General features: G+C 39.5%; 2 protein-coding genes across 4 annotated transcripts in view; one reads left to right on the top strand and one right to left on the bottom strand.

Moving 5' to 3' along the window:
- Nucleotides 1-2,270: 2,270 nt before the first annotated feature.
- On the top strand, nucleotides 2,271-4,151 carry abi3b (ABI family, member 3b). Its single transcript, XM_084938690.1, has 5 exons — nucleotides 2,271-2,524; nucleotides 2,666-2,833; nucleotides 3,016-3,195; nucleotides 3,314-3,381; nucleotides 3,761-4,151. Exons 1-5 carry the CDS (start codon nucleotides 2,381-2,383, stop codon nucleotides 4,149-4,151), a joined length of 951 nt encoding a protein of 316 aa, XP_084794816.1. The 5' UTR covers nucleotides 2,271-2,380.
- A 7,963-nt stretch (nucleotides 4,152-12,114) lies between these two features.
- Nucleotides 12,115-27,887, bottom strand: part of mpp2b (MAGUK p55 scaffold protein 2b) — a 48,347-nt gene continuing 32,574 nt past the window's right edge. For all 3 annotated transcript variants that reach the window (XM_084938027.1, XM_084938028.1, XM_084938026.1), the window contains exons 4-13: nucleotides 21,058-21,210; nucleotides 20,671-20,826; nucleotides 19,767-19,994; nucleotides 16,779-16,910; nucleotides 16,586-16,688; nucleotides 15,490-15,558; nucleotides 15,227-15,388; nucleotides 14,886-15,088; nucleotides 14,446-14,574; nucleotides 12,115-13,524 (exon numbers count right to left, since the gene is read on the bottom strand). In XM_084938027.1, coding sequence (XP_084794153.1) covers nucleotides 13,348-13,524; nucleotides 14,446-14,574; nucleotides 14,886-15,088; nucleotides 15,227-15,388; nucleotides 15,490-15,558; nucleotides 16,586-16,688; nucleotides 16,779-16,910; nucleotides 19,767-19,994; nucleotides 20,671-20,826; nucleotides 21,058-21,210 — 1,512 coding nt within the window. In that variant the 3' untranslated portion in view covers nucleotides 12,115-13,347. The remainder of the gene's footprint in view (nucleotides 13,525-14,445; nucleotides 14,575-14,885; nucleotides 15,089-15,226; nucleotides 15,389-15,489; nucleotides 15,559-16,585; nucleotides 16,689-16,778; nucleotides 16,911-19,766; nucleotides 19,995-20,670; nucleotides 20,827-21,057; nucleotides 21,211-27,887) is intronic.

The raw sequence follows: 27,887 nt of genomic DNA, 5'->3' as shown, positions 1-27,887 counted from the left end.
TCCGAATTCATTCAAAACATCATTCAGTTATTGTGTTTACAGACAGAATGATGGCACGCATGCACACAAAGGCTGCCAAATATAACAACCAAATAAAAAGAAGAGGAAGAAGAAGAAGAAGAAATGTTCTTTGTATAGTGCTTATCAAAGCCAGCCTTAAAAAGCCCTTCCTGCACTCTTACAGATGTATTAACAACAACACATAAAGTGCTAACACGTGTTGCATCAGCTCAGGGACAACACACGTTGTGTCAGATTTGTCACACACGTGTTTATTTTGAAAGTTGTTTGAAGGTAATTTTAAGCATTTTTTACGCATGTTGTGTCAAAATTCACGCAAAAGGTGTTGCACATGTGACAACACGTTTCTGCGTTACTTTTTTAAGTCCTTTCAAAGAGTGCAGAAACACAGAAAATCAAACAAATTTGGAGGGAATTTACATATCAATTAAAATATAGCCTTTAAGACTCAAGTCAAACTAAGGATAGGAATAAGATAAAATGTCCGACAAATTAAAATAAATTCAATGATAAAGATGGAGTTCATTAATCATATGATAGCTTTGATATTGTGCTGAATATTAGTCTTGTGAAACAAGTATCCAATAAAGAAATAAAGTTATCAAAAACATCTTATCAGTCACCGCGGCTCCTAATAACTCTGTAATATCAGCTAAACTGATAACTGTACACACTGTGGCAAAACTCTATTATACTAGCCAAACATAAGCATGACTTGAATTCTAGGCTCAAGTTAAAAGATAAAGAAATTTATAACCAGATAAAAAAAAAAGAAGAAGATATCTCTGGGACAATTAATCATTTTAACTTCAGTGAAGTAAGTGTTTATAGTTCAATTTATAATCTCATGTGCTGTGAAAGACCGAAAAAAGCAGACGCCAGTTAAAATAATGATAAAGAAAGAATACATTTATTTTGCGATGGCTCCTACTTCAGTATAAAAGTGTGATTAGGGCTTGAAGCTGCATGGAACCACATCCAAAAGGGTTTCTAACTACGTCTGTCAGAGTCTCCTCAAAAGACCTTGGCAGCAAGAAAGCTCGATTATCACAGAGCTGTTTTGTCCAATTAGAACCATCCCTGTGTTGGTGGCAGTAAACTACAGGCTGGCTGTTTTCTATTCTCCAGATGCTCCTGGTACAGACACATCTTGCCACAGCCTCTTGATGTTTCTTGTTAACTGTAAATTTTTTGTTTTTATTAACTCAGTAGCTGGTCTGCAGCTTTCCTCGATGAACTCCAGGGAACTGTATCAAGCGCCATGGTAGGTAATCGTGATTAAGAGATTCAAATACAGTCCAAATGTCAAACTCATGGTACCACTAGGGGAAAGTCATTGTTATGATGCCTCTAGGGATTGTCTACAAATGTTAAAGCAGTCAATCCAGTAGTAGGAAATATTTCAAGTGACGTGTCTGAACTAATTTGAAGTGAATGGGTGATCAGAACAAGACAACATAAGGTTTTTAGATATATCTTGCAGTATTATGATGATTCGTACTCTCTCTCTTTACTGTTTAGATAAAAGGCTGTAATCAAACTCAAAATAACTGGAGTTAAGGTCAGTTCTTCTTGTGGTTTATCGCATGGCCCCAAAAAGGGCATAAGCATGTAAACCAACGCAAAGTTGTTGGAAACCTGGAGTCAGGGACTTGTGAACTTTTACCCAGAACTCAAAGAAGGATGTTGGGGAATTGAATGTGTTTATACAGGATATGTAAAACAATGCAATGTATTTAAACTTGGCGAAGCGTTTCGCAATTATGTAAGAACCTAATTACAAAAGTCATCATCTCTCTGGCTTATACTTACCTGAATATATCATAAAAAAAAATACCTGCTTTCCACAGATTGCATCCAAACGTGTGGAGCGACGATCATCATCCTCACCCCCACCGTTGTTATCACTGCAGAGGGCAACCGCCGTCGATAGACCTTGAGTTATTTTATTTAGACTACACTGACCTCTAGTGGACTTAACGAATAATACAAGTGACTTTCATCCGGGCTCCTTAAAAACCTGCAAAATTATATGAAATTATTTTATCAAGCAAACTATGGGACGTGTAAAACATTACCCCCACCAAAAAATAAATGTAAAAAATGGTACTCTATTTTTTTTTTGTTTGTTTCTCGCGAGACAGATGTTGCTTAAGCAGTCCTAGTCGAGACCTCACTTGTTAGCCCTGCCCTGGGACCAGCTGCTCTAAATTCTGTACCCTGCAGTATTTTTCCGCGTTCCCCACCGACCTCACATTCCCCAGCCTCGGCTGCCTCTTTCCAGAAAACTTTTTCCATCTTCATCAGATACTAACAAGTACACTTAAAGGTTTTACGGGGCTTTTTTTCAGCGACACCCATGGGAGAAATGACGGGGGAAAAGAATTGTTCGGAACTTATTACTCAGATATTACAAGAGGCGCCGGCTGCCAGGAAGGACCTTGTTGATAACTGCAGCAACCTCCACCGAGTGGCAGATTACTGCGATAACAATTATGTTCAGGTGAGTAATGCCCCCACTCCCAAAAAAGGGCCACAAGGGGTATATAAACAAAAGCAGTTTTCATAGGTTTGCATGTTTAGATCTTTTATAATCATCATCATCATCATCATCATTATTTTAATTAATTTTTAAACAATTCAGGCAGAAGATCAATCCAAGGCGGTTGAAGAGATCAAGGCTTTGGTGAACCAGTCGCTGGCCAGTGTGACCTATCAGATTAACAATGTGGCCAGCTCTGTGCTGAGACTGCTGGATTTACAGGCCAGGCAGATTAAAGACATGGAGTCCTCCATCAACCTGCTGTCACTGGTAAATAGCCATATATTTTTAGTACAGTGCTAGCTGCATGTATGTGAAACTGGTCATTTACAATGTAACATTTCTGTTTAAAGCCACAGAGTAACTTTGTCAGAGGTTCTCAGAGGAACAAGTGATGTGATTGAGAATTTTTGCATCTTTCTGACTGAAGCTGTTTCCACTGTGCTTTGCAGGCTGCAGCTATCCACTGTGAAAAGGTGGCCAGGAGAGAGATCGGTGTGTTCACTACCCCCAAAAACAAGACTTTTTCCAAGCTTATGACCCCACCAGCTTCAGGCAAGGAGCCCAAGGAAGCCTACTCAAGGGAGCCAATCTCGTACTTCATACTGGACAACATAGGACACAGTTTTCAGGTAAAGCAAAATCTGATAGGCTTGTCTTCCTTCTTATTAGATGAAAGCTTTATAGAAAAATCTCTGTTTTCCCGGTATGGTACAAGTGCTGTGGCCTTCATTTTTCTTCACTCCACAGGTCACTGAAGCGCCCAGAAAGAGAGCAGGAACTGCAGACAGCATACAGAGTGCTGCAGACACCTCTTTGTACGTAGACCCTTCCTCGTTGTGGCTATTTTATTATGGAAACACTGACATAATTGTTTTAATTAACACCCTTAACTTAATGAAAATTAACTATTATGATATGGAAAAAGGTGGTATGTTTGTGGGGTTGTTAGCACTGTCACATCACAGCAGTAATGTCCTGGGTTCACTGTGAGGTCCTGGGTGTGAATGTGAGTGTGAGTGGTCTCTGTGAGCACCAGTGCACCAGCACTAGTCTCCTTCATAGTCATGAGTGGCGTTCATGTTTCCAACTTCTTCTAAATCTCTTTATTTCACAAATGTGGACTGTTCCATTATAAAACACAGTTTCGCTGTCAGGTTATCAGTAGTGCTCATGGTGTTTATGTCTTGCCTACAGCTCCAGTCACGGCATCGCTGTGCCACTACCCTCAGTCCCCACCAACAACAGCCTGCCTCCTCCTCCTCCGGCCTCTTCAGCCAGTTTGGACCCCGACCTGCCTGCTCCCCCGCCGCCTCCCTCTTTCTCCATGGACACTGACCTCCCCCCTCCGCCCACCTTCCCCTCGCCCACAGATCTCCCCCCGCCTCCCCCTTCACCTCCCCCTCCACCAGCTATAAGCCCGTCAAGCACCTTCCCGTCGCCACCTCGTCCCGTATCTGCAGGTTCCCCTCTTCCTCCTCCGCCTCCTCTTCTGTCAGCACCACATCTCAACACTGGCACCTCTGTTAATGTGCCGCCACCGCCGCCACCGCCTCCCCCACCTCCCCCACCTCCCCTAAGACTGTAACATTACAGTGTGTCTTGTACTTGGTAGAATAACTTCTCATATTACTTGCAGTTACTCAGACTGTGAACAAGGACGTGAGATCAACATTAATTTTGTTTCGTTTTTTAGCTTGAGAGCTTGCAGTGGTTTACAGCTAGCCTGTTGAATGGCAGTTCTGTTGGTACAGACAGCCGCTCTACAGATTCCTCCAACATGTCTCAACAACACCTCGACTGCATTCCTTAAAAACAAGCTGAAACAGGGATTCTTGCTCTCCCTTGTCTGCTTATCCCCCCCACCCCAAAATGTGATTTCCTTTCCTTATTACACCTGCATATTGTTACCTTAAATGGCAGTGGACTTTAGCCCAGCGCAGCTGTCAATATACTGTGTAGCAAGAGCATAACTGATGATAAGTTGCGTCAGTAGCTCCAAACTAGGTGATTTCTGCTTCTTAAACAAGTCCATGAGGCTGTACATTGATATAAGTCAACATTCTGCTTAACCTACATATAGCTGAAGGTAAGCTTTATTTTAAAAATAGAAATAATCTGATGAATCTATTAGTAATGGATTTTGTTGAGCGAGGCCCATATCACGAGGAGAAGCCTGGTCACACACAGCCTGTGTCATTACATGTCATTCAAAATGAAAAATAAATGTTTTGTAATTGTCCTCGCTTGTTGTATTCCTCCACTTTGTTTGATCCAAATTTTGTTGAGGTTTAATTTTGTACTGAGGTGTGATATAAAGTGTGTTAGCAACAATTAAACGTCTGTGTTAAATGAAGTTTTAACATAAATGTTGATTAGCTTTACCTTAAACAACCATCGCCAAGAGTTTATAATATGTGCTGTGACTAAGGTGTAATTCTCCTGTAATTAAATCAGTGTTTTTTATTTCAAATCATAATGTAATTATATCAAGCTACAAATACTTAAAGGTAGGAATAACAGAATAAAATAGGTGGGCAACAATTCAGGTTTTTACAGGAAACAAAGAAATTATATGGTAAATAAATGTTACGGTAAATAAATGTATGTACTGCATAAGCAATTTAAAGTAGTGTAAAATTTCATTGTCATTTTGTGGAATACCAAACACTATACTCACGCCTTATTTTATGGGGCGTAGGCCGTGTTATGGGGTGGAATAAATCTTCCCTTTTTACATTTTTATTTAATACTCAATATGTTGATGTTCATGATGGATGTTCTCTAAGTCAGCTGTTCTTTTACAGGCCTATGTGACCATATAATGATAGAGCCAAGTCATCACTGTTTAAACATAACTTTCTAAATACAGGAAATGAGTGCTTCCTGTACCCAGCTTTAAGTATTTGTAGTTAAATGTATTTTATTGTAATTTTAAGTAAAATACATTAAATTCCTTGTAGTTACAGGGAAATTATACCTTAAGTTGTAGGCCATATTATATAAAGTATTTCCAGGTTTTTTTGTTGTAGTCTGACAGTAGAAGAAGATAAAAATCTACCTTTGAACCTCTCCTTAGTAAGACTTAGATAGTGAACACCTGATTGCATAACATCCATAAAGAAGAGTTAAGTTCATAAAGTTAAAAATGAGATTGCAAATGTATTTATTTTTTGACAAGTGCTCTTTTTTCTTAAACCTTACTTAGGTTTAAAGAAAAATCTGATGGACCTTCTTATTTTTGTGTAAGTATTTCTTTCCAGGGCAAAATTGATACAAACACCTCATTTTATTAATGTTAGTTAATGATTAAGTTGCCTTTCTCTTTCCAGGCTTCCTGGGTCGATTGTCCTCGTCCTTGTGTGCATATTTTGTTGCTTAACTTATAATAGAGAACCAGGACAATACTGCTCATCTAGTTACGATAATTCTCCCGCTGTGTACACGATCCCTATACTGGACGAGCAGCAGCAGGACGAGGAGGAAGTAATTCACATTTACGAACTGTATTTTCAGCCTCCTGTGTACAACTTAAGAAATGACAGTCCTCCTCCTCCATACATAGTAAGTATTCATGCATTTATGACATGTCATGATGATGATGACAATGATGATGCTCATGTTGTTCACTGAGTCTATTCTTAATCCAGTAATAAGCACGCTCCTTCATCAAATGTGTCCTGTTTTTCAGCTTGAACCACCACCCTACATCAACCCACCTTCACCACCACCCTACATCAACCCACCACCCTGCCTCAACCAGTCACCAGCGCCGCCACCACCACTACCATCACTAGCACCACCACCCTACATCAGTTCACCATCATCACCCTAACTCAGCCCATAACCATTTATGCCTTCTTCCATCCTTTCCAAAATATGAGCATGTATGTGGTCATAAGTTTCATTTGGGACATTCGGGATCTGTTTTAGATTAAATGTTGTAATTCCACATTGTGGGAGAAAGAATCCTGTATTGACATAGTTCATTTCGAACTTGCACAAATGCACTAATGCACTTACATGTAAAATATGTTTTGGTGAAAAGTTTTCTTGTAGTTTTTGTTTTTTGTTTTTGCTGTTTCATTGTAATAATCCTGCTTCACAACAAATTCACATTTAAAAAAAACTGACCTGATGTTTTTCAAAGGAAGACCAAGGAGGACTGTTAAATTTATATACGTACATATATAAAAGTCAAGGCATTATGACAGAGCAATATTCACAGACAGCATCACAGTACTGAGAGTGTTTCTATTTGAGTTACACATCATCTTATTAAATGGACTGGAACTGAAGAGGACACAGCTTATCGTTGCAGCCGTTAGGGCGGATGCCTCTCTAACTAACTTGACACCCTTGGACTAAACTTCAGCCCGAAGCCCTGGAATAATGCACTTAAACCTATTGTCTCACTGTGTTATACCTGTTTTTTTGGAGCACTGTCTGTTCCCCTTGTTTTTTTCTGGGGTTTTTTTGTTTGTTTGTTTTTGTTTTTTTGGGCGGGAGGGGGGGTTGTTTTGTTTTTCTTTGTTTTATTTTAATTTACTTATCTATATATAATTTTTTTTTCTGGAATAATATCTGAATGATCTACATGGGAGAGTATGTATAACTATATCTATGTGTTTCCCCAACACTGTTCATACACGATGTACATACATTATTATTATACACTCAATTTTTTTTTATTAATTTCCTCCTCTATTTTATTTGAACTCTCTCTTCCTGTTGGTTAAAATGTTGTTGGAAAAGCAATAAATAAATCTTTGAGAAAAAAAACACATCATCTTAATAATTAAGTTAATAATTATCTTATTAACAGCTGACATGGCTCCACCTTTGTACCTGACGTTCAGCTTTTAATACAGTGATATTTAATACACATTCTTTGTTATATCAGGCTGTACAGTGGTTTAAAATTTTCTGACTAATTTTAAGCTTTTTGTTTCTGATGGTGATCACTTTGCTCTCCACTCAGCAGTAATTTGTCAGGTTACTCAGGGGTCTACAGTCGAATAAGTCCTACATGTTACGACCAAGCAAATTTAGACAGAGACAAAACAGCTCCCATTAAAAACTGCACAACAAACTCATGCATTTACATTATTATTATTATTATTATTATTATTATTATTATCTAGAATGAGATATTCTCAGAATATGTGAAATATTTCTCTAATTTATATTTTTAGTTAAAATAATTTTTTTTGGTCTTCAAGCTTTTATATTTTTTCAATATTGTGCATTTGAGTGACGCACTTTGTTACTCTTGGATAGTATTTTACAATTTTTATTATCATTATTGTGATTACATTTCTTTATAAGCAGGAGCTGTCTCTAAAGCCAGAGATTTTAGCGCTGCACCACTAACTGTCATTCTACTGCTGAGCGAGAAGGTTTATGTTGTTCACATCACTGATTTCTGGTTAATGGGGTTTTAAAACATCTGTTGCTCCCCCAGAAAATTTTGAATGTCACTTCCTAGATGACATATTTAAGATAAATGGCTCCTGTTCATCTGCCACGACGGGCCATCACTTGGTATGTCACAGTCCACATCTCTTGCATTTAATAGTTCAACTGCCACAAGAAAAAGGGATTAAAAGAAAATAAGATAACGTCATTTAACAGGTGTTAACATGTAAACACTACAAATAAAACTAATATATTCCAACAGAGGAACTGGGCAATCAGTCTGGCAAGAATATTGGTCAGTTACAATTTTCAAGTATTTCAATCATCTAAATATTTTGAGTGCTTCCAAATTTGTAAATATCACATATCTACAAAAAATTTGTTTTTTAGACTCTTTTAAGTGATAAGGCATGGAGGACTCAAAGTATTACAGACTCACCTGTTCATGTGTGGGTTTTTTGGCGTTAGAATGATATTAGTAAATGGTAAACATCATCTATGCAAACAGAATTTTCCTCTCAGTACTGCAAAATGTATTGTGTTAGAAGTAACAGTCTTTCTAACATTTATTTATTTATTTATTTATTTATTGCATAAAAATGATGAGAAACCATAAATTAATTGTATGAGGATATCTTAGATTATCTGTGATAGCTATGTGAAGGGAAACACTATGACCATGATGCATTGCACCATTAAAAATATGTATTCGTGTATAAAATATGACAGGTTTATAAATGGCGGTTAAAAGCTTTAATTTACAATGGTTTTATTCAGTCCTGTGTTGCTATGTCTTTAAGAAAGACCATATTGCAGTAAAAGCTCTTCACACTGCACCTCCCTAAGTGACATATTATCTTTTATAACAAGCGACAGGTCATGACACTTTCTGTATGTTTGCATTTTGAAATACGGTAAGCTCATGCTACTATAATATTAGAATGAGGCTTAAAATCAAGTTTTCATATTGGTGTGTCATATGTAAAAATTCTGTAAAATCAACTTTGTTTTTGTTTTTTTTACCTACAGTTGTACTAAGTGTCATTTTTATGGGATGACAGGTGCGATCTGTTAAAACTCAGTGCGGCACAAAGGGAGATACTGTCTGCTTCTTCTATAGGCTGCTGACAAACACATCAATAATAGAGTGACTACAGGTAGACCTTCAACTTAAAGTCAGTACTTCAAGTCTCATATAGTAACTGTTCCTATATGCTCACATAAAGCATTATGTAAAGGGAGACACATCATTACGTTATGACGCTATGCTTTTTGTTAGCTTTATCTCTATGATTTATGTTAGGAAGATCTTCCTATTGTTTTATTATCATGTAGAGTAGCACGGACATTATAAAAAAAATTTATTTATGTATTTCTTTAACCAAGTAAATACAGATTAAATCATGAATGATTGTCATTTCAAGGATTTATCACAGTTAATGAAAGTCTGTATTTGACATGAGTGGATTGTGGTGTGGAGCTTTTTTCATTCACTGTGTGTTTATACATCTCTTTCCATTTAATTATTATTATTAATCTCTGGCTCTCTTCCACGGCGTGTCTTTGTCCTGTCTGCCTCCCCTCACCCCAACCAGTAGCGATAGATGGCCCTCCCTAACCGTGGTTCATCTGGAGGTTTCATCCTGTTAAAAGGAAATTTTTCCTTCCCACTGTCTCCAAAATGCTTAGTTATAGGGAGTCATATGATTGTTGGGGTTTTTTCTGTTTTCTTTGAATTATTGTAGTGGTTCACTTTGCAAAATAAAGTGCCTCGAGGCAACTGTTGTTGGGTTTTGTCACTAATATTGAATTGAATTCAGTAAGAAGCACGGAGAAGCAGTAAGTCTTTTCCTGCACTGGACGTCTTTAAAATGCTTTCTTTTTTCTTGCAGTAATGCCCGCAGATGGACCCAATTCCAGCAATGACTGAGGCGGTGAATATCCTTCAATATATGTGAGTTGTCTCATTTTGTCAAGAAAAAATCTCTATAAACAAAGGGGATTGCCGATTATTAAATCTTAAAATGGTATAAATGTGTTCCCAGGTTCCCAGTCTTAGTCCTTGCCGTAGCTGGTATACTATTCTGCTTCTATATCCATGCAAGAAAGAAAAGAGCAGAATTTAATGTCACCATACCGATGCAAGATGACACCAATTCTTCATCACCCATTTCTTTGTCGGAGGATCAGGCAGAAGTGGACACACGTTGTGACAGTGATCCTCCTCGCTACAGCACAGTGGCTTTCCCACCACCATACTCACTGGTGCGTGACCAAATTCTATAGCTAGCTTCTGAATCACATTGCACATAGATTTGAGCTACGAGCCAAAGGGATGGATCTGTCTCCAGTGGTGAAACCTGGTATAGAGTAACAGACAGAACTAGAGTTCCATTATTAAGCCTGTGTAGATTCACACAGACTACTAATGGTAGTCTTGAGTGACTAAAAAGAAAGAAACTGGGCTTCTTTTCTTTGATTTGTGAAGACATTTCACCTTTCATCCAAGAGGCTTCTTCAGTTCTAAAACAGCAGATGGAGTATTTACTCTCTAGTGGGGTGTGTCTCCTTGGAGGTGGCCTGGGAGGTTGTTGACCTACTATTAATCATCTGAGTCGTTACGATGTAAAACAAAGTATATATGACCCTAACGACTCAGATGATTAATCATGGCTCAATGACCCCCAGGGCGACCTCCAAGGTTAAATACCTGGGACTCTTCATTAGTTGTTTGAGTTAGCCTCTTCACAAACCAAAAAGAAGTCCACTTGCCTTCTTTCCAAACTTTCAAGGCATCCCACCATCCCAAGATGCCACCATTACAAGTGAATGTGAATGTTTTCCCACCTATATGTTTCCCTTATCAAATGCAAAGTAGAAGCATGTGGGAACCAAAAAAATTTATGCAGCAAGTGGCAGACCATATAAAGTTTAGGAGGTTGCTGAATGCTGAGGCACATGATGTACAGAAATTGAGCTTAATGGCATGGGTGACCATGGCTGAGATGTAATATCTAGGTGCCCCATTACCACATTACCTTTGTGGTGTATGTGATGGATATGCCCGCATAAGCAAATGATAAATGAAAAAAACAAACAGATTTGTCCTACAGAGATTTGAATTGCAGAAAAAATAAATTAATGAAATGATTAAATTCCACCCCGCATTATCTTGAAAGGACTGCAATGTCTTCAAGAGAAAAAACACTTTTCACACAACACTGGTTATTAATTTCAAACCTACAAACTAGTAAGAAAACCAACATAATTTTTATCTTTATTTTGAAAACACAAAGCTTTTCCAGTTAGCTTAGCCTTAGCACAAAGACTGCAGGGAAAACAGTCTGAGTCTGGCAAAATAAAGCAATAAGGCTCATTTAGCAGTTGCTGTTAAACTCACCAGTGAACCGCTGGTTTATGTTGGCTTAATCACTGGAAAAACTAAAACATAAAACAAGCTTGTGTACAGAACTGCTTCTTGGCTGCACACAATTGTTTCCCATTTCCAGATGTTTCCAGTAATTGAACTAATCTAAAGCTTACTGAGTGTTGGGAAAAGCTGGGAAAAAGCTTTACAGGCATTGCAATTAAACACTGTGCAATAAATTCAAACTGAACTGTGTAAGGACAGTCTAACTTTGAACTCTACTTTCCTACAGTTTGATCCCAGGCTCATAGGTGTCTGCCCAAGTAGCCCACCGCCTGCTTATGACATGTATCCAATAATGCTGCCTCTGGCACCTCATTACTGGACGACACCAACTGGACATCAACAACCAACCCCATCATCCTCGGGCAATAATTCTGCTCACCCAAATCCTCAGAGGTCACACAGATTACACTCGACTTGAACTGTCAACAACAGCAGAATGTATTATGTCTCATATATGCATTTAAAAGTGTTGTTTTCTCTTTTATTGAATATAACTTTAAGTTTAAAAATGATTATGCACTATGCATATTCTCTATTTCAATTTTAATAGTTGTTATAGGAAGATTCAGACTACAGTGTAGTAGTTCCCTGGTAGAACCATAAAAGCACCATGTATTTCTATATGTTGCATTATATACTCTTTATTACAATACAGTACGTACAGTACGTACAGGTTGAAGGAAAAATAACAAACAATGAATACGTTGCCAGAATTTTTTTTTAATTTTCTGAGTAACATGTACAGTGATAGAAGTGAAATGTTACATGATGAAAAAATATAACGTTTCCTTGGCTTTTCAACCATGTTAAGGCAAAAGTAAGCATTAAATCGAAGCCACTGATAAATATTTTTACTGTTTGTACATGAAAATAACAAAAAAAGTACTTCCATCAACTAGCCAACCAGCAATGTTAGGTTACATGTTTGCCTTCATTACACAATCAGTGCATATTGTAGGCTACTTCGTCAGGTATTTTTCTTTCTTTTTCTTAATAGAGCTTAAGTGTTCTCAGTGCTACAAATACAAGTCCGACAGAATCAAGCAGACAGAAGTGACACGCTGTGATCCACTGGCTGGATCCTTTAACTGTCAAACAAACTAGAGCTTTACCAGCACGGGACAGGAAATGTTCAACGTATTCAACATTGAAAAGCAAATAAAACAAACTGAGACTTCAGGAATACTGCAGAAGGTCTCACTCTGTTTCTGTATACATATACATATATATATATATGAGAGTGTGTGTGTGCACATTAGGGTATCTCGTGTGTATTGCATGTATCTTCAAAATGATCTATTGCTGTTCAGTTTTCAAATCTGTGGACACAAACGAGATCACGCACAGTTCTGAACACATACAATCATACTGTATGATCAAATGATAAAATATAGAGAATTTGATACAAATATGACATTTGGTATCTTTTATCCTTAACCAATCTGTCCTACCGATCCAATGTAAACATTACACTACATAAAGTATTTAAGATTTAAAGGCTAAAACGTTAAATGTCCTTCAAGGAAAACCTCCAACATAGCACTGTTACTTGCAAAACATATGCATTACTCTAAGTCTATATCCACATTTATGATAACACACGCACACTCACTCGCACTATTGCACTGAACCTCATAATTACCTCTAAGTCCTTCTTTACAAACATCAATAGAGCTTTATTCCAGTTCTGACAAATAAAGTACAACTTGACCTTAGGCTCAACAGAGGAACACTAACTTTGTACAAAAAAAAAATGCTCTACATGAGGCTGGTCTTCTGCAGTGTATCCGCTTCTTCACCACACGCCTCTGCCACCAATAGCTGCATGTGGAAACAACCCACCCCACCCCCCCTCTGGAGCTAGCAGTGATGTATCGTCCCTCAACCTTTGGCCTGTGACCTTGGCACCTTGTTGGCGAGCTCTCGGTGACTCTCAGAAAACCCAGCTGACAGGCACCCACTGGTGCTCTGTCGACAGTTTCTCCAGCGCCAGCCGTAGACTTCGGAACGCCGCCTCGAGGCCGTCGTTTATGATGCAAAGGTCAAAGTAATGTCCATAGGCTCTCTTGATGCGCTCACTCTCATCCACCGTCCTCTTTAGTTCTGAGTCCTGAAAGGAGTGTGTCAGGGAGAAGTGCTTTAAGGAAAGAATTGTAAACACTGTTAAAGCTACTGACACCAAGGGAGTGGACATAATGTTAAGAAACCAGAGAACTTTCACGACCCACAGCGAGCAAATCCAATATATATTTTTCAAACTGCAAAAATCCGTGCAACAACAAGTCATGGTCATAAAGTTTTTACAACTCTACCTGATTCAAGTCAATTTGACCGGTTTCTCCTTAAAGGTCACCTCTTTGGGCTGCTTCCAGCGAGGTTTCTATTTCTAAAGTGCTCTCTGGAAATCATGCTACGACCTTTTTCCCATTTTGGTGTGTGATGCAGGTGTGTCCAAACAGCTACTCTTAAACTAAAATTTTATTTTGTCAGAGCAGACAGTCACAAGAGTCTCAATCTGGTGAGTAGAGTGGGCAATGACCAATGAACGTGAAGAAAATTCACAGAGTGTGATGTTTGCTTTCTGAACAAATTATAGGTCCAAAGTGAAATTGCAGCACACACAGTTCAAATGTTCAGAACCTGTCAGGACTTCAGGTGAGCAATTTAAATATACCAGCAGCAGTGGAAGCGAGTGCACCAAAGGAGCACATAAAGAAAGCCTTAAAGTCAGTTTAAATCAGTAATAACTTAAATAAATAAATAATAAAACATGTTTTGGGGTGGAAATGTGCAAAGACTTTTGCTACAAGTTTAAATATATATTTCTACATTGCACAAAAAATTACCGGAACCCATCAAATGTTTTGGTTCAGATGTTGTCAAATCTTGAATGCTCCACCAGAGTAACTGATATGAGCTGTTTCCAGCAACACAGGGGTCGCATCAAACCATAGAGCCAACAGCTACATCTCATTTGTTACTGTGCGCCTCTAATGATCTTGGTAGAGAACGAATGAAAGCACAGACTTACTGTTAACTGTTTTGTGACAACTCCTGACTCAATTGCCGACCTATTCATAGCTTTGAGGACCTCAAAGTCTGGGGCTTCGATGAACACAACGTAGGGCAGGAATTCAGATGTCCGCAGGACTTTAATAGCCTTAAGAGAAAAGCAGAAACAGTACAGATGTTTTACAATCACTGCATCACTTTGCCGCAAATGAGCAAAAACACTCAAACAAATCCAATAGAAAAGCTAAGAATCCCATTAAAAGAACACCTGCAGCGTCTTCCTCTGACTTAGTTAATAAGATGTGTAAAAATAATTATCTGAGTGGATGCAGATCATTAAGAGATCCTCTTGGATAAACATTGATGAAAAGAGTGAAAGCATTTCAGCAGCCACAAGCTGTTCTATCCTGGAGAAATTAAAGTGTAACCAAATAAAGAAGGTAAAGCTGTTTCCTCTACCTGTGGGTTAACATCCAGGATGCAGATCTTTCCTGTTTCTATCACATCGTGTATGGAGCTGATCTTTGTGCCATACAGGTTCCCGTCATACTCGCCGTGCTCCAGGAAACGCCCGTTTTTGATGTCACATTCCATTTCGCTGCGGCTCATAAAGGAGTACATCTGGCCATCTCTCTCATCCACCTTTGGTTTTCTAGAGGTGACTGGGTCATTGCAATAAACAGAAACATCTTGGGGTTTTTTAAACTGATCTGCACTAAAGGTTCAACTTCAGCTACAACAAAAACCTGCTTGTGCTTTTACTGGTGAATATGGCGTCGTGTGATGATAGCTTTACTCACAGGGGATTGTGGTGCCATAGCGTTGGGGATCTGACACCAGCAGTTTGTTCTTCAGGCTACGACGGCCGACACCCTGAGCTCCGATCAGAACCAGAGTCTTCCTCCTGAAGGGCGGGACTTTGGCAACCTCCTCGTAGATCCGCAACTCATGACGATCAAATTCTAATCGGGAAGTAATAATAAGTCAAACTGAGACAAGAAAAAAAAAACAACAAAAATCACAAGGTAGTGGATCATTTTGCCCAAAGCTCATAAAAAGTTACCTGCATTCTTGGTGGTCAAATACATCATCTTTTTCTTCTTCTTACCCACCACTCCTGCACAAAGAGGACCTGAGACAGAGCAGAGAGAAAAGCAACATCAAACCTTCAACCACTCCAACAAAATACCTCTGAAAACACTCCAAGAGCTGATGAAAATGTAAAGCATTGGAGGGTTTTAAAGAGACCACTAGATGGCACTGTGTGCCAATACTAATTAGTTGTATACAACCAATCTGCTGCCAGGGACACCTGTGACTGCATGAGCTGCTGACCGTCTGTTCAGTGTGGCAGATTATTTGGCATAGGAGAGAGTATCTTCTAGAAGGAAAGTAATACTTGGAATCACGAGTACTCACATACTCAGTACTATCCTGATGACAAATTCACCTTGTCAAAGTAGGGCAAAAAATAATTGTGACTTTGTTCTGGACAGCTATAGTTCTAATTATTAAATATTGTGTCCCAACTATATAGATCAGTGGATAAACATTATTGTATCAATTTCCAAATGTTTCATTCTCTCTCTGCTGGTATATGTGGAAAACATGCTGAAGGACAGCTGTGTCCTTCCTGAGCTCCAAGGGCAGTACAGTTGGACTGTCATCTTCCTCTCCTCTACAAGTGAAGGGTATGCAGCTGGCTATGACTCACCACCTGTTTTTTTGCCACTGAGCAGAGCAGAGCAGTCAAATCTAAAGAAACACGGCCTCTTTTCACGCCACGTCTCATGAGAGGAGAGATCATTATTGATCAGATTTTACGGACGGTTGTCTTATCACCGCTCCTCAATCAAGCCTTCTTCTCGAGGAGTGGTAGCGCTTGAATGTCAGACCCTGCAGCTTAATAACCAACAGATTGGATCAGGCCACCTGAGTCACTCCGATGCTCATTACCAGTTCAGCGCTCTCTGACTGAGGAGCAGACTGAAGAGGTGAGAGGAGGATGAGCGAACAGCGCCAGATGAAGCACTTGTATGATATGGAGAGGAACAGATGTTGGCTTTGTTGCCGGGGTGTTTGTGCAGCGAGGAGCCTGTATCGAATCTGCATAATGAGAAGCGCTTCTCTGCTCTGCTGCATACCGCTAATAGGTGTACCTGTAGTAGCGAGCTCCAGATCTCTCTTCACAAAAGCCTTCCTCTTCTCCTCAAGTAGCTGGCTTGGAATTAGACCTGCGCTGCCACCTCCTATATGACAGGCCTACGAAGGGGAAACGCACATGCAACGTGAAGCGGCTAACAAATCGAAACATCTTATGTGGCTAAAATACGCACATATGGCTGTACTAACCTGCCACCAGTTGAGGTCCTCCTGGTTAAAGATCTGCAGAATGTCCCCACTGTTGAAGCTAAGCCCCGCCTCCTTACATGGAATCAGGTTATCATGAGACGGGTCGTAATCAAAGTGACACTTCACAAAGGCCTGAATGAACAATTACATTAGAGAGAGGGAACATGTCAGTCAAACCTTTTACACCCAATATAGAATCGTGATGCTTCCTGTGTGTACACGTGATCGGCTTAGATGGTCTGGATGACCGACTGTCCATCAATATGAAACAGCCCTTGCCCATGTAAAGCCTTCCCTATCTCCCAGCTCGCTCTTCCGACAGCTCAAGCCTACAGGATTCAGCTCATAAACCAAACCATCTATCCCAACCCCCACTGATAGGACGAGGAGTCGACGGACTGAGACAAAAAAAAAAAAAACATGGAGAAAAAGAGGGAGAGAGAAATAAAGAGAGAGCCAAAATCTGTAGCCATGGCAACCATCCCCTCCTCCCCCCTCCGCGCTTGACGTCGTCTCTTTTCTGAACTGATCCATGAACATAAAACGGGCTTTGCCATCCTGTACCGTACTGCCTTCGCGTGCATGCGTCCTTCCCTCTGTAAGGACACGACAGACAGACGGACAAACGCATATTCTCCTTTAGCCAAAGCGAGCTGTCAGTTGAGTTTAGTCGCCAGCGTTACAACCAAGCTCCAGGCCTGGAGCGCAGACAGCTGGATTACACTGAGACTTCTGGGTACAACTCTAATCGTAGCATCGACACCACATACGCTGTGCGTCCACCTACACAGCTCTTAACTGTGTGAGCACAACCAATCATTCTTTAATGTCTCCCGCGGACAGATTTCTCTTAAGTATTTAAGTAGGGCAGCTTTCATAGAAAAAGGGAAAACTAAACCCTCAACAAAGCGAAGGCTTTTAGACCATAATGTATGCCGGAGATATGTATTCTTACAAAGAAATCTGCATCTTTTGAAATCCACGAAGAGCTATACCTGAGGATAGACTCTTCTGAGGTGCTGAATGGAAAGGAGGTGATTTCTCTTATACATGAAGGCCCTCTTTCAGCAATTTTGCCAGATTGAACGCTGTCTTTTGGTGCAGGGTGCTATCATCCTAATGTGTGAAATACTTCTGTTCTGTAAGGTTCTGCTACCATCGTAAAGATACGCACAAGGTGTCTTTTGAAGTCAGTGCCTTGACACATTAGAGTGTATAAGGGAGGGATGGTGATTTGTTGGCCGTAGTCCTTTCAAGGAGTTTGTTTTGTTTTGCTTTTACTCCCTGCTGTTTTGTTTACTTTCATGTTCAGCTGCTGGTCTGGTTTTTATACCAAAACTAATGAGGTTAGGTTTAGAAACAGATTGTGGTTTTGGAATAAAACACACCCCTGGAATTAAACTTACCTAATGAGTTTAATTCACAGACAGTATAAAAGACAGGCACTGGTTTCTGAAGTCACCGAGTTGAGTGTTTCAGACATCACCATGTTGGTTTATGCTATCTATGGTTTAAACGTGATACTATTGGTCCTTTATGTGTGCGTGTGTGAAGATGAGAGTGAGAAACCCGTCTTAGTGTGACAGTAACCTGATGCACGCACTGAGGCCAAAGCATCGCTTGTATTTGATAAATTAAATCCCGGAATTAAGAAATAGACAGAAATAGAATTTTTTTCACACAAATCTAGTCAGAAACAGGTGTCTTAAAATTTTGTCCTCATGATGTAACTTTTTCCTCAGGAGGAAAATTTAACCAAAGATATTAAAGTTTATTCTGTCATGCATGTCTGAACCAATAAATTAGACGATCGTAAGCTTTGTAAAATCACAGCTTTGTTCACACTAAAGGACTATAAAAATACATTTCTAGTAGGTGGTGGACACAAAAACAGTTTAACTGCAAACTATCTTTATAGTATAATCTCATATATAAGCTGGATTTTTTTTCACCTATACAAATACAGGCCGTTTACCATTTACCATTCTTTTCTTATAAACGATTTCTTGTATATGTTGGTTAGACATAAAGAATTTATTTAGCCCAGCTTCTCAAGATTCACTGCACTTTTTCCTCTTCGCAGAGGCCAATCAGTAGCAGTGTTGTGTACACTGCATTCTCTCATCCTTGCATCCTATTGGCAAAAATTTACCAGGCAAGATAACCTTTCTATTTCCCCTCAATACTAAACTCGGTGAGCGGGTTTCAGTATGATCAGAGTCTGATTCTTAGAAAGCTAATGCTCATCAGCTAACATAACCAGAGGAGAGCACTGACATCAGCTAATAACTAAGCACTACACCAAGCAATTTTCTGCAAACATTTGATAGTCAATCAACTGCGGCATCTGAAATAATGAAAAAAGGGCAAACATATGAAGGGGATCCTCTGCGTTATAAGCTGCCTGTGAGATCTTTCTCTAGCTTGCTCATGACGATTTCAATTACAGATGCATTATGCACGGGTGCAGGAAAACTGCTCTGCATTTGGATAAGTGACAAAGCTGTAATGCACATATTAAAGCTAAATACCCAGTGTCATCTAAAAAGTCCCATTATGGTATTACATAATGATTCCTGGCACAGCGTGCAAGGTTATATATAGCAGGGTGGATGCCAGGGAGGACATTAAGTGGTGCTTACTGATGAAAATGACTGTATACTTTTAAATCAATTTAATCTTTTTATGCAATATTTATTCCACAATGTATTCTACTTTAACAAAAACAGAAGCTTAAATGTGGAAGATCAAAGCATTTCGAGCACAGAAAGTTCCATTAAAGTGTCCTTTTTATATTTATTTCCAGCTCCAGTTTGTGCCATTTAGGTATTTTGGGGATCTTTCATGTGTGTCAGATCAAAGAGCAACAGCTATGATGCAGCAGAGTTTGCAGAACAAGTTTTAACCGCACAGATTTAACATGACTTGAAGCAAAGCCTGAATCGGGTTTGCTTTGTAAACACTCCTTACCCTTTAAAAATGACCGACCTGTCTAGGTGTGTGCGGCTCCTGGTAGCTGGGCAGGATCTTCAGTACAACGCTGCCGCTTGCTTCCTTCAGCATTTCCTGGAGGACTTTGGGGTCGTTGCCGACCTCTTTGCCGTTCACCTCCTTGATGATGTCGCCAACATGAAGCAGACCTTGCTGGTCAATCATGCCACCGTGGAGGATCCTGGCAATCACCAGCTCGCCGCTCTCTACTCGAAAAGTCACTCCCTGTGCACATGTACAGAGTCTCAGTGTAATAATTATTTTTCATGCGGGCTAACTAGAGAAGGAGACCCAGGGGGACAGCCTGGCAATGTCCTCCACTGTAAAGTGGTTTAAGAGACGAGTGGGGGTGAGTGTTTAATTTAATTGTGAGGGATGAAGCCAATGGTAAAATCACTTGAGCTGAAATTAGGAAGCCAACAGATGCAAACATATCTACTGCTATATTAGAAAGACATTTAGGCTTAAAGAGATATATTTCAGGCTTCTTGCTTTAACATTGAATCACTATTATTGCACCTTATTTTTCTTTTTTATCTTAAACTAATGTCTCGTCACCTCTGACCCATGATTGGTTGATTCGAGAAAGATGGCAGAGAGTTTGTGTGCAGAAAGTGAGACAATAGGGCATCTGGCGACGTTATCATCAAATTATTCGTATGTGCCTGCTCACCGTGGACATAAATCACACCAATTTAGCGCTACAATGCCACATAAATCTGACTTTTGTCTCTTTTTAATAATGGTAGAGAAAAATCTCATTATACTGAGTGCATATGCTCCACCCAAAGCATAAATCCTCCACTTCTCTGGGGTGTTTTATCTGCTTGCAGTTTATAGTCAGGCTCAATCCAGCCTTAATGATTACACTTTGCAGGTTTTCTTTACTGAGCAGACTTACCAGGTGCTCACCAGACACCTTACGGATGCCGACCATCCTGACTGCGTCTGGAGGAACCGGCTGGTTGTTGAGGGCTGCGTCCATGAATGAACAGGGGCTCGGTGGTGGAGTCTCATAGTTTTTGGATGCCACAGAATCATGAGTCTCCAGGAGGGACTGTGAACATACCGACAGGTGATGTAATCACACATGAAGACGTAATACACATTACATAAACTGCAAAAAATTATCTCGTCTTGCTCTCATCAGTGAGGCTCTGCCATCAGAGCAACAAAGTACTGCAGCTCCAGTAAGGGAAATCATGTTTCATGAAGCTTAAAAAGCTAGACAAGTGCTGGTTTATTAAAATTTAAATTTGATGTGAGGGATGTGTCGTGTTTTCCAGACCTGGAAGTGGGGTTCCTTCAGGATGCGAACAAGCTCATCAGCTGCCTGGCTTCTGTGCGCGAGCGGGCTCAGCTCTTTGAGGATGTCCTGGACCAGCTCCACATTGTTCTCACGCACAGCTTCAAGCTTGGGTTCCTCAAATCGCTCATGAGCCTAGGATTCGATTAATATAAGACAGATGTTACTCCAGGCTATCCTTCCAATCTCAGTCCATTACCTGTCTCTCCTATTATGTGTTGTGTGTATTTTCCACTGATGGAGCAAAACTACACAATCTCCTACTTTATTTTATTTTTAATGAGTGCAGCAAAGTAGCTTGTCAAGTTACAACAAATTTAGCAAAGCAGAAGTAGCAAAGAGCCCAATAACAAACAAAACAAAACTAAGTAACCTCAATCCAAGCTCCTGCAGAGACAAGCGCACAGCCTGTGTTCATAAATGGTGACTTGATGATACAAAAATAAAAATAAATAACTACAGGCACCAAGTTGAGCAGAAACATGTACCCTGCAGGTTTTTCAAGGTATGATGTGAGACATCAATATTTCAGGGAGCATTCATTTTTCACTTTCCGCTCCCCTGCTGCTAAAGATAGACGTACACAAGGTCTCCACACCTCTGGCTCTGAGTGAGCAAACTCTTGACTCTGGGTTAAACCTCTCTATGGTACACCATGCTATGCTCTGCAAACCATTCAGTTGCTACAGAACTTAATTACATGCAGACTGTTTTTCAAAAACCAAATGCAAATGCAATCATTTACAGTGACACAATTGGCAACTGCACACTAACCGGTGCTGTGCTTGTAGATTCATATTGTTAGGCAATCCCACAGAGTATTTGTGTGGTGGGACTGACTACTACCCTGGCAGCTAAAATGTTTGTTTGCTGAGGATGAGATGAAGGATCCATGCCGGGGGACAAGAAACTTACACGTAAACGCACAAACAGATCCACAGATATTCAATCAAACACATAAATCTATGTACTTAACTACACGGTACTACACACAGAGGGATACAAGGTTTTATCTTCAGGCATTCGAGCAAGCACGCAGCTCTTTTCTAACCTTAAGGAACAACATAGTATGAGCAGAGAGTAGAAGTAGGAATAACTGGTATACACACAATGCGATTGACACAAAAAAAACAGATCTGTGTAAGTGAAGAAAAACATCTATTCTGAAAACTGCAGTAACAACGTATTTATTCTCTGGTGATGAGTGGCATTCCTTTTAGAAGTAATTTCAGCACAATTAAAAAGCAATCTCTTAGATTATAGTATTACCTAATGATAAGAGTATGTAAGAAAACTTCCACATAAAATAAAATACATTTTAAAGAAAACATTGCCATGACCTTACCTATGTGTTACAGTGTCCATCCTACCATTCATCTCCTTCTGGAAATCCTGACTTAACTTGCAGAGCGAGCTGTCATTGGCAGCACCTCTTCAATCACATGCCCAGCACGCAGGACTATTAATTCCCCTCAGAGTGACAACTCAAGCTGACCTAAAAGCTATTCGCTGCAGTTTCAGAGATGCAGCAACAGCAGCAACATTTTACCCCTCTGGCAAAATGATGCAAACACTGCCACATGTAAACGCTGTTCTCTCTGCCACCTCACTAACTGACCTTAACAAGCCTGCTAATGCAACCATATCCACGAGCTCAGCTGAATGCCTAGAAGTCATGGACAGAAGTAACAACTAAGAAGAAAATGCAGTGGCATGGTTACAGTAACAGACTGCTTATTTTAAAAAGTAACTAAATAACAACTAAGTAACTTAATAACTTAAAGTCCCTACTTCACCTCGTTCTTGAGGTATCACATTCACAAACTTGGGTGTCAACGCCGCCTGCCCACCCAGCCAGTGGCCAACAATACCCTGCCAGCCTTTTATAGCTGAGGGGTATAAAAAGTAATCTGAGGAAAAGAGTTTCTCCTTTTTCTTTTTCTTCAACTGCAAGTGAGTTAGCATCGCTTTATTTGACCTTCATACATTTAATAAGCACCACCATAGTAAGTCAGGACTCTTATGACTCTAAGTCAAATATTTCTAAATTGGCCATCTGTGTTAATCCTCGAGGATGGATGGATGGATGTATGGATGGATGGATGGATAATCCATTTAGAGCAAGCCCATGTTAAAATAAAAATATTCATATTTGGCTGAAGTGTACCGAGTATCCACATTTTCTCCCACCCCTTTCTCCCACCCATTGCTTTTCAGCAATCAAGGCTAATGAGCACTGGTGCTCTAAAGACAACCAGTTAACAAAGCTGGCGCAGCAGTGTTACAATTATATTAGTCTGTAAAAATTCACTCTCTCATTTTTGCCATTTTACAAGCTGCATGAGACGATTTCCTTGCCTTTGCCTAAGATATCAGCTGTAATTCAACAGGACCTCTATGTCAGCTATAGAAATAAACATAAACTGAATGCCAGGTTTGTGAGACATGAGGACCTTATTTTAAAATAATCCCATGCTATAGTACTGTTTGGTCCATTTACTTTAGTCTGTTGTTAGGTGGTTGCCAGGCAATGTGATTGCACCATATAAAATCACATATATCATTCAAATATAACAATTTTTTATAAGGTGTTACAGGTGCAAAGATGCTAAAAATTGGTCAATTTAGCCTGTTAGTGGTTGGTTGCTGGGCAACACAATGATGCCTTAATATCTAATATAGATAAGAACCTTCAGGGTCCCAATATATATCACTGTGTGCCAAGTTGATGGTGCAGGAGGTCATGGATAACCACAGAGCCAGAGATTTGCTGTATTATAGAAAGATACTTTGCAGAAGCCATTGTGAGTAGTACCAAGGTTCATTATTTCAGAGCCACGTGGCATTGTTTTACAAAGACTCCGGAGTCTCATTAACAGTCTGAACAGGCGGCATGTGACGGCTTAGAAATTAGATTAAATAGCACGGGGTACAAAGCTGAAAGTGTCAAAGCAAGCGTCGGCTCATTTAGTTGCCCTAACTACTTTAATAGTTCCGACTACTCTGTTAGATAGAGAGCCAGGTGCTGAGTCAGTACCACAAAACTGATAATAATGAAGCGCTGCAACTGAATATTCGAGCTTCAGCTCCTCTTATCAATATCTGCTAAATGTCCTGTAATCATGATTCTGATTCTTTATAGAACTGTGGGTTGTGCTGATTGCATTGTTCTGTGCAATTAGCATAACTGCAGCCACCGTGCAATAAGCGTGCACACACGAACACTCGCTCTATCATCCCCGTCTCTCTGTTAGCATTTTCTCGGTCTCTCAGCACATCAAGCAAAAGCTCGTTAAGTGTTTATAGATCCACCACGAGTCAAAGGGAATCCACCGTCCAGGAAATCCTTCTTAAATCCTTCACCAAGACTCACAGCTTGCATCAGATGAATCTTTTATGAGGATGCTCATCAATACACTGGGACTGTATGTCTCTAAGACACTCGGCACAAATAGCAGGGTCATGCTCTTGCTACGCACTCACACACATAAACATGCCTCAAAGCATAGCAAAAACGAAGCAACAGAAAGGGACACAGAGAGAGAAAGGATGCAGGAGCATCTCCCTGGACAGAGAAACAACTTCAACTTTACTCTTAGCAGCACAAATATAAGGGAAAAATTAACTCTCTGTCTATACTTTAAATTACATATACTTTTTCCTTGCATGTCTTTGCAGTGCACAGCGGGGAACTTTTTCCTTATCCTCCTGTTGCTTGGAAAAAAAGTCCAGGTTTTTAAAAAGGGATGAGAAAAATTCTGCTCTTGGCAAGAAGTGGGAGGGGAAGACATAGTGAGATGAAACTGTGAAAAAAAAAACCTGTCTGGCACCGCACAGCTCTTCCACTCTTCTCCCTTCACTTCAAAAAGCTATACCCTGTACCTCCATTTGAATAAGAATGACCTAGGGCTGGTTTTGCATGAGGACAGCTAAGAAATTGCATCTCTCATCATGTGCATGGAGAGTACTACTTTGTAGTTTTTGAGAAATCAGCTCGGTTATTCAGCCATGCACGCCATGTGCAAGTATACATCGTGATCAGTGTTGGTCAAGTTACTTGAAAAAAGTAATCAGTAACTAATTACTGATTACTTCCCCAAAAAAGTAATCCCGTTACTTTACTGATTACTTATTTTCAAAAGTAATTAATTACTTAGTTACTTAGTTACTTTTAAAAACACGATTTACAACCTGAATAGGTGATAGAGCGATAGATCTTTCAGCCCAATTCTACTTTTTCTGCATAATCCATCATACAAAATGTAATCAAATGGAAAAGTCTCTTTTTTTTAACTTATTTTATCAGTTTTAATCTTTTAACTTTATGCATCAAGCAAAAATTAAATTATATGCAACATTCTCTGACTTGAAGAAATTAGTTTAACATTTAAACCTATTTTCTGCACATTCCAGCACATAAAATAAAATATTTTTTTTGTGTTTATACTCAGTCTTTCAAATAGATGCAAGTAAAACACAGCAGAAAATAAATAAAATCAAAGACTCAGCGGTCCTGTTGCTCTATTTTCACCTGTAAAGCAGGAGTAGGGTAGACGGAGGTGTGCTCTGGTGCAGGTGTGCTGCAGCGGTCAGTGGAAGGATACGGCAGCTTCTCTGTGAATTTCCCATTACGTGGTAGCACACTCGGTGCTTGTTTAGGGGTTTTTTTTCGCTGTAAAAAGAAGTTTTCTTCCCACGCACAACGGACGTTAATGTTTTTGTCACTTTTTATGGAATCAAACTCAAAATAAGGTCAGTACTTCCACGCTTTAAACGCTGCACGCACACACCCTCTCTCCCGCACTCGATATATGATCCATTGTTGATCTGCACACAGCTGTTGTCACGAACGTTGCACTCGCTTACGTCACTGTCATGAGACATTCTCGCAAAAAAATCACGGTTTTAGTAACGCAGTAACGCAGCGTTCCTACGGGAAAGTAACGGTAATCTAATTACCGTTTTTGCAATAGTAATCCCTTACTTTACTCGTTACTTGAAAAAAGTAATCAGATTACAGTAACGCGTTACAAGTAACGCGTTACTGCCCATCTCTGATCGTGATGATTGAAGAAACGCAAGGATCCACACTAAGGCATCGTAGAGAAACAGCTGACTGTCACTAAAATCAGGCCTATGGAAAAATATTCAGTTACTGAATTGTTGATGGCACCTGCTCTATTATTGATACAGTAAATACTTTACCAGTCTAGACAAAAAAAAAAAAAGACTGCCAGTCATGTCTGAATTTTCTTGGACAAAAGGATGATGTTGTAGGCACGACTACACTGATTTTCTCTCTCTTTAATCCAAGCGCAATCTGTATAAACTGAACATGTTTATTTTCACTGATGACAAAAAAAGAAGAGTGCATGTAGAGTAAATCAAAGATGTTTCAGTGGCATGGCAGCCTTTTTCATCCTTGTTTCTTCTTTGCTGTAATACTTTAGTAGCGAGTATCACAAGGTGTAAGGTTCTCCTTTTACATTTTAGATTTTGGAAGTCTCATTAAAATCTGATGAATGCATCCTTTACGCTAAGTCTAGCAGATTGTTTAGTACCTCACAGAGCAGCAGCTCAAACCAAGGCTGGATACAATCAATTCCACAGTCATATTTTTGTCACATTTCACAGTGAAAGAAGAAGGCATCAAAACATTCTGTGTGTGAAAACCACACAGGCATTATAATGTACAGAGAGCTTGTCAAGCCTATGCAAAATGTGCAAGTGAGTCATTTTCAATGCAGTAAATATAAAGAGAGTTATAAGGAACATGTCTCATCTCTTATGAGCACAGCTTTTTGAATAAATAAATAAATTTTAAATCTATGTCTAATCTAATCTACTTCATGTTTTTAGTGATCATTGGAGTTTCTACTGACATCTGCACTTGACAAGTTTCAGACAAGTCAAGAATAAGTGGGCTGTTCCCTTCATGTGTGTTGTTAAAATGACTGACAGGTTTGAAAGAATAGGAATGCTAATACATCTAAAATAAGAAATATGTTTATCTGTTATTTTTTGTTATGTGCAGAGACACATTTAACCTTTTTGTGTATTTTTGCATATTTTCAGGAATCCATTCAACCTACTGCAACAATGAAACGCCTAGAAACAAGCTCCACCTGTGCCAACAGCAGTGACATAAGCCAGAGGTGTGTGTTAGCTGGGTTTAAGTTTGCACAACATCAACAAAATTGGTTCCTGCCCCTGCTGAGCATGCTCAGCTGGCTCTCCCAATCTCTATTAATGGGAGTGTTTATGAGGCAAACAAACTTTAATGGCCAGTATCTTGTTCTCATTTGTCTCCAGTAAGGGGGGCAAATTCCTCAAAATATTAATGTTTATTCTAGCTTTCTGAATTAAACTTCAAGCACTTCAAACCAGAGAGAAGTTGTAAACCCCAAATTTAAAAAAAACATGCTAATAATATTGCTAAGCAACAAAGAGAGGCTATGTGTGCTTCGTAAAGAGGTAAAATTTAAACAAGTAGGCAGGTACAAAGTTTTTTTTCTAGTCTTCTTGCAATAGGAATTCTAAAACTCCCATGAAAACAGTCAAATTAAAACATGCTAGTAAATCCATCCGTCCCTTCTCTTCCGTTTATTGTTACTAAAGTTGTGGGGGAGGAGCTCGAGCCTATCCCAGCTACCAGACTGCGAGAAGCAGGGTACACCCTGGACAGGCGTCAGCCTGACATAGGGCTAGCACAATAATAAATCAATTTTAAATAATATTCAGAATAGAATTGTGGGTGGTTATTAAAGCTTAGTTTTTAATGTAGTCCATAAAAGTTTCCAGTTTTTCTGAGA

The sequence above is a fragment of the Perissodus microlepis genome, chromosome 8 (assembly GCF_051167445.1).
Source record: "Perissodus microlepis isolate ML-2025 ecotype Zambia chromosome 8, ASM5116744v1, whole genome shotgun sequence".
NCBI classification, from domain to species: Eukaryota; Metazoa; Chordata; class Actinopteri; order Cichliformes; family Cichlidae; genus Perissodus; species Perissodus microlepis.
The sequence above is the reverse complement of the archived record's forward strand: the minus strand, read 5'-3'. Positions and strand labels throughout refer to the sequence as shown.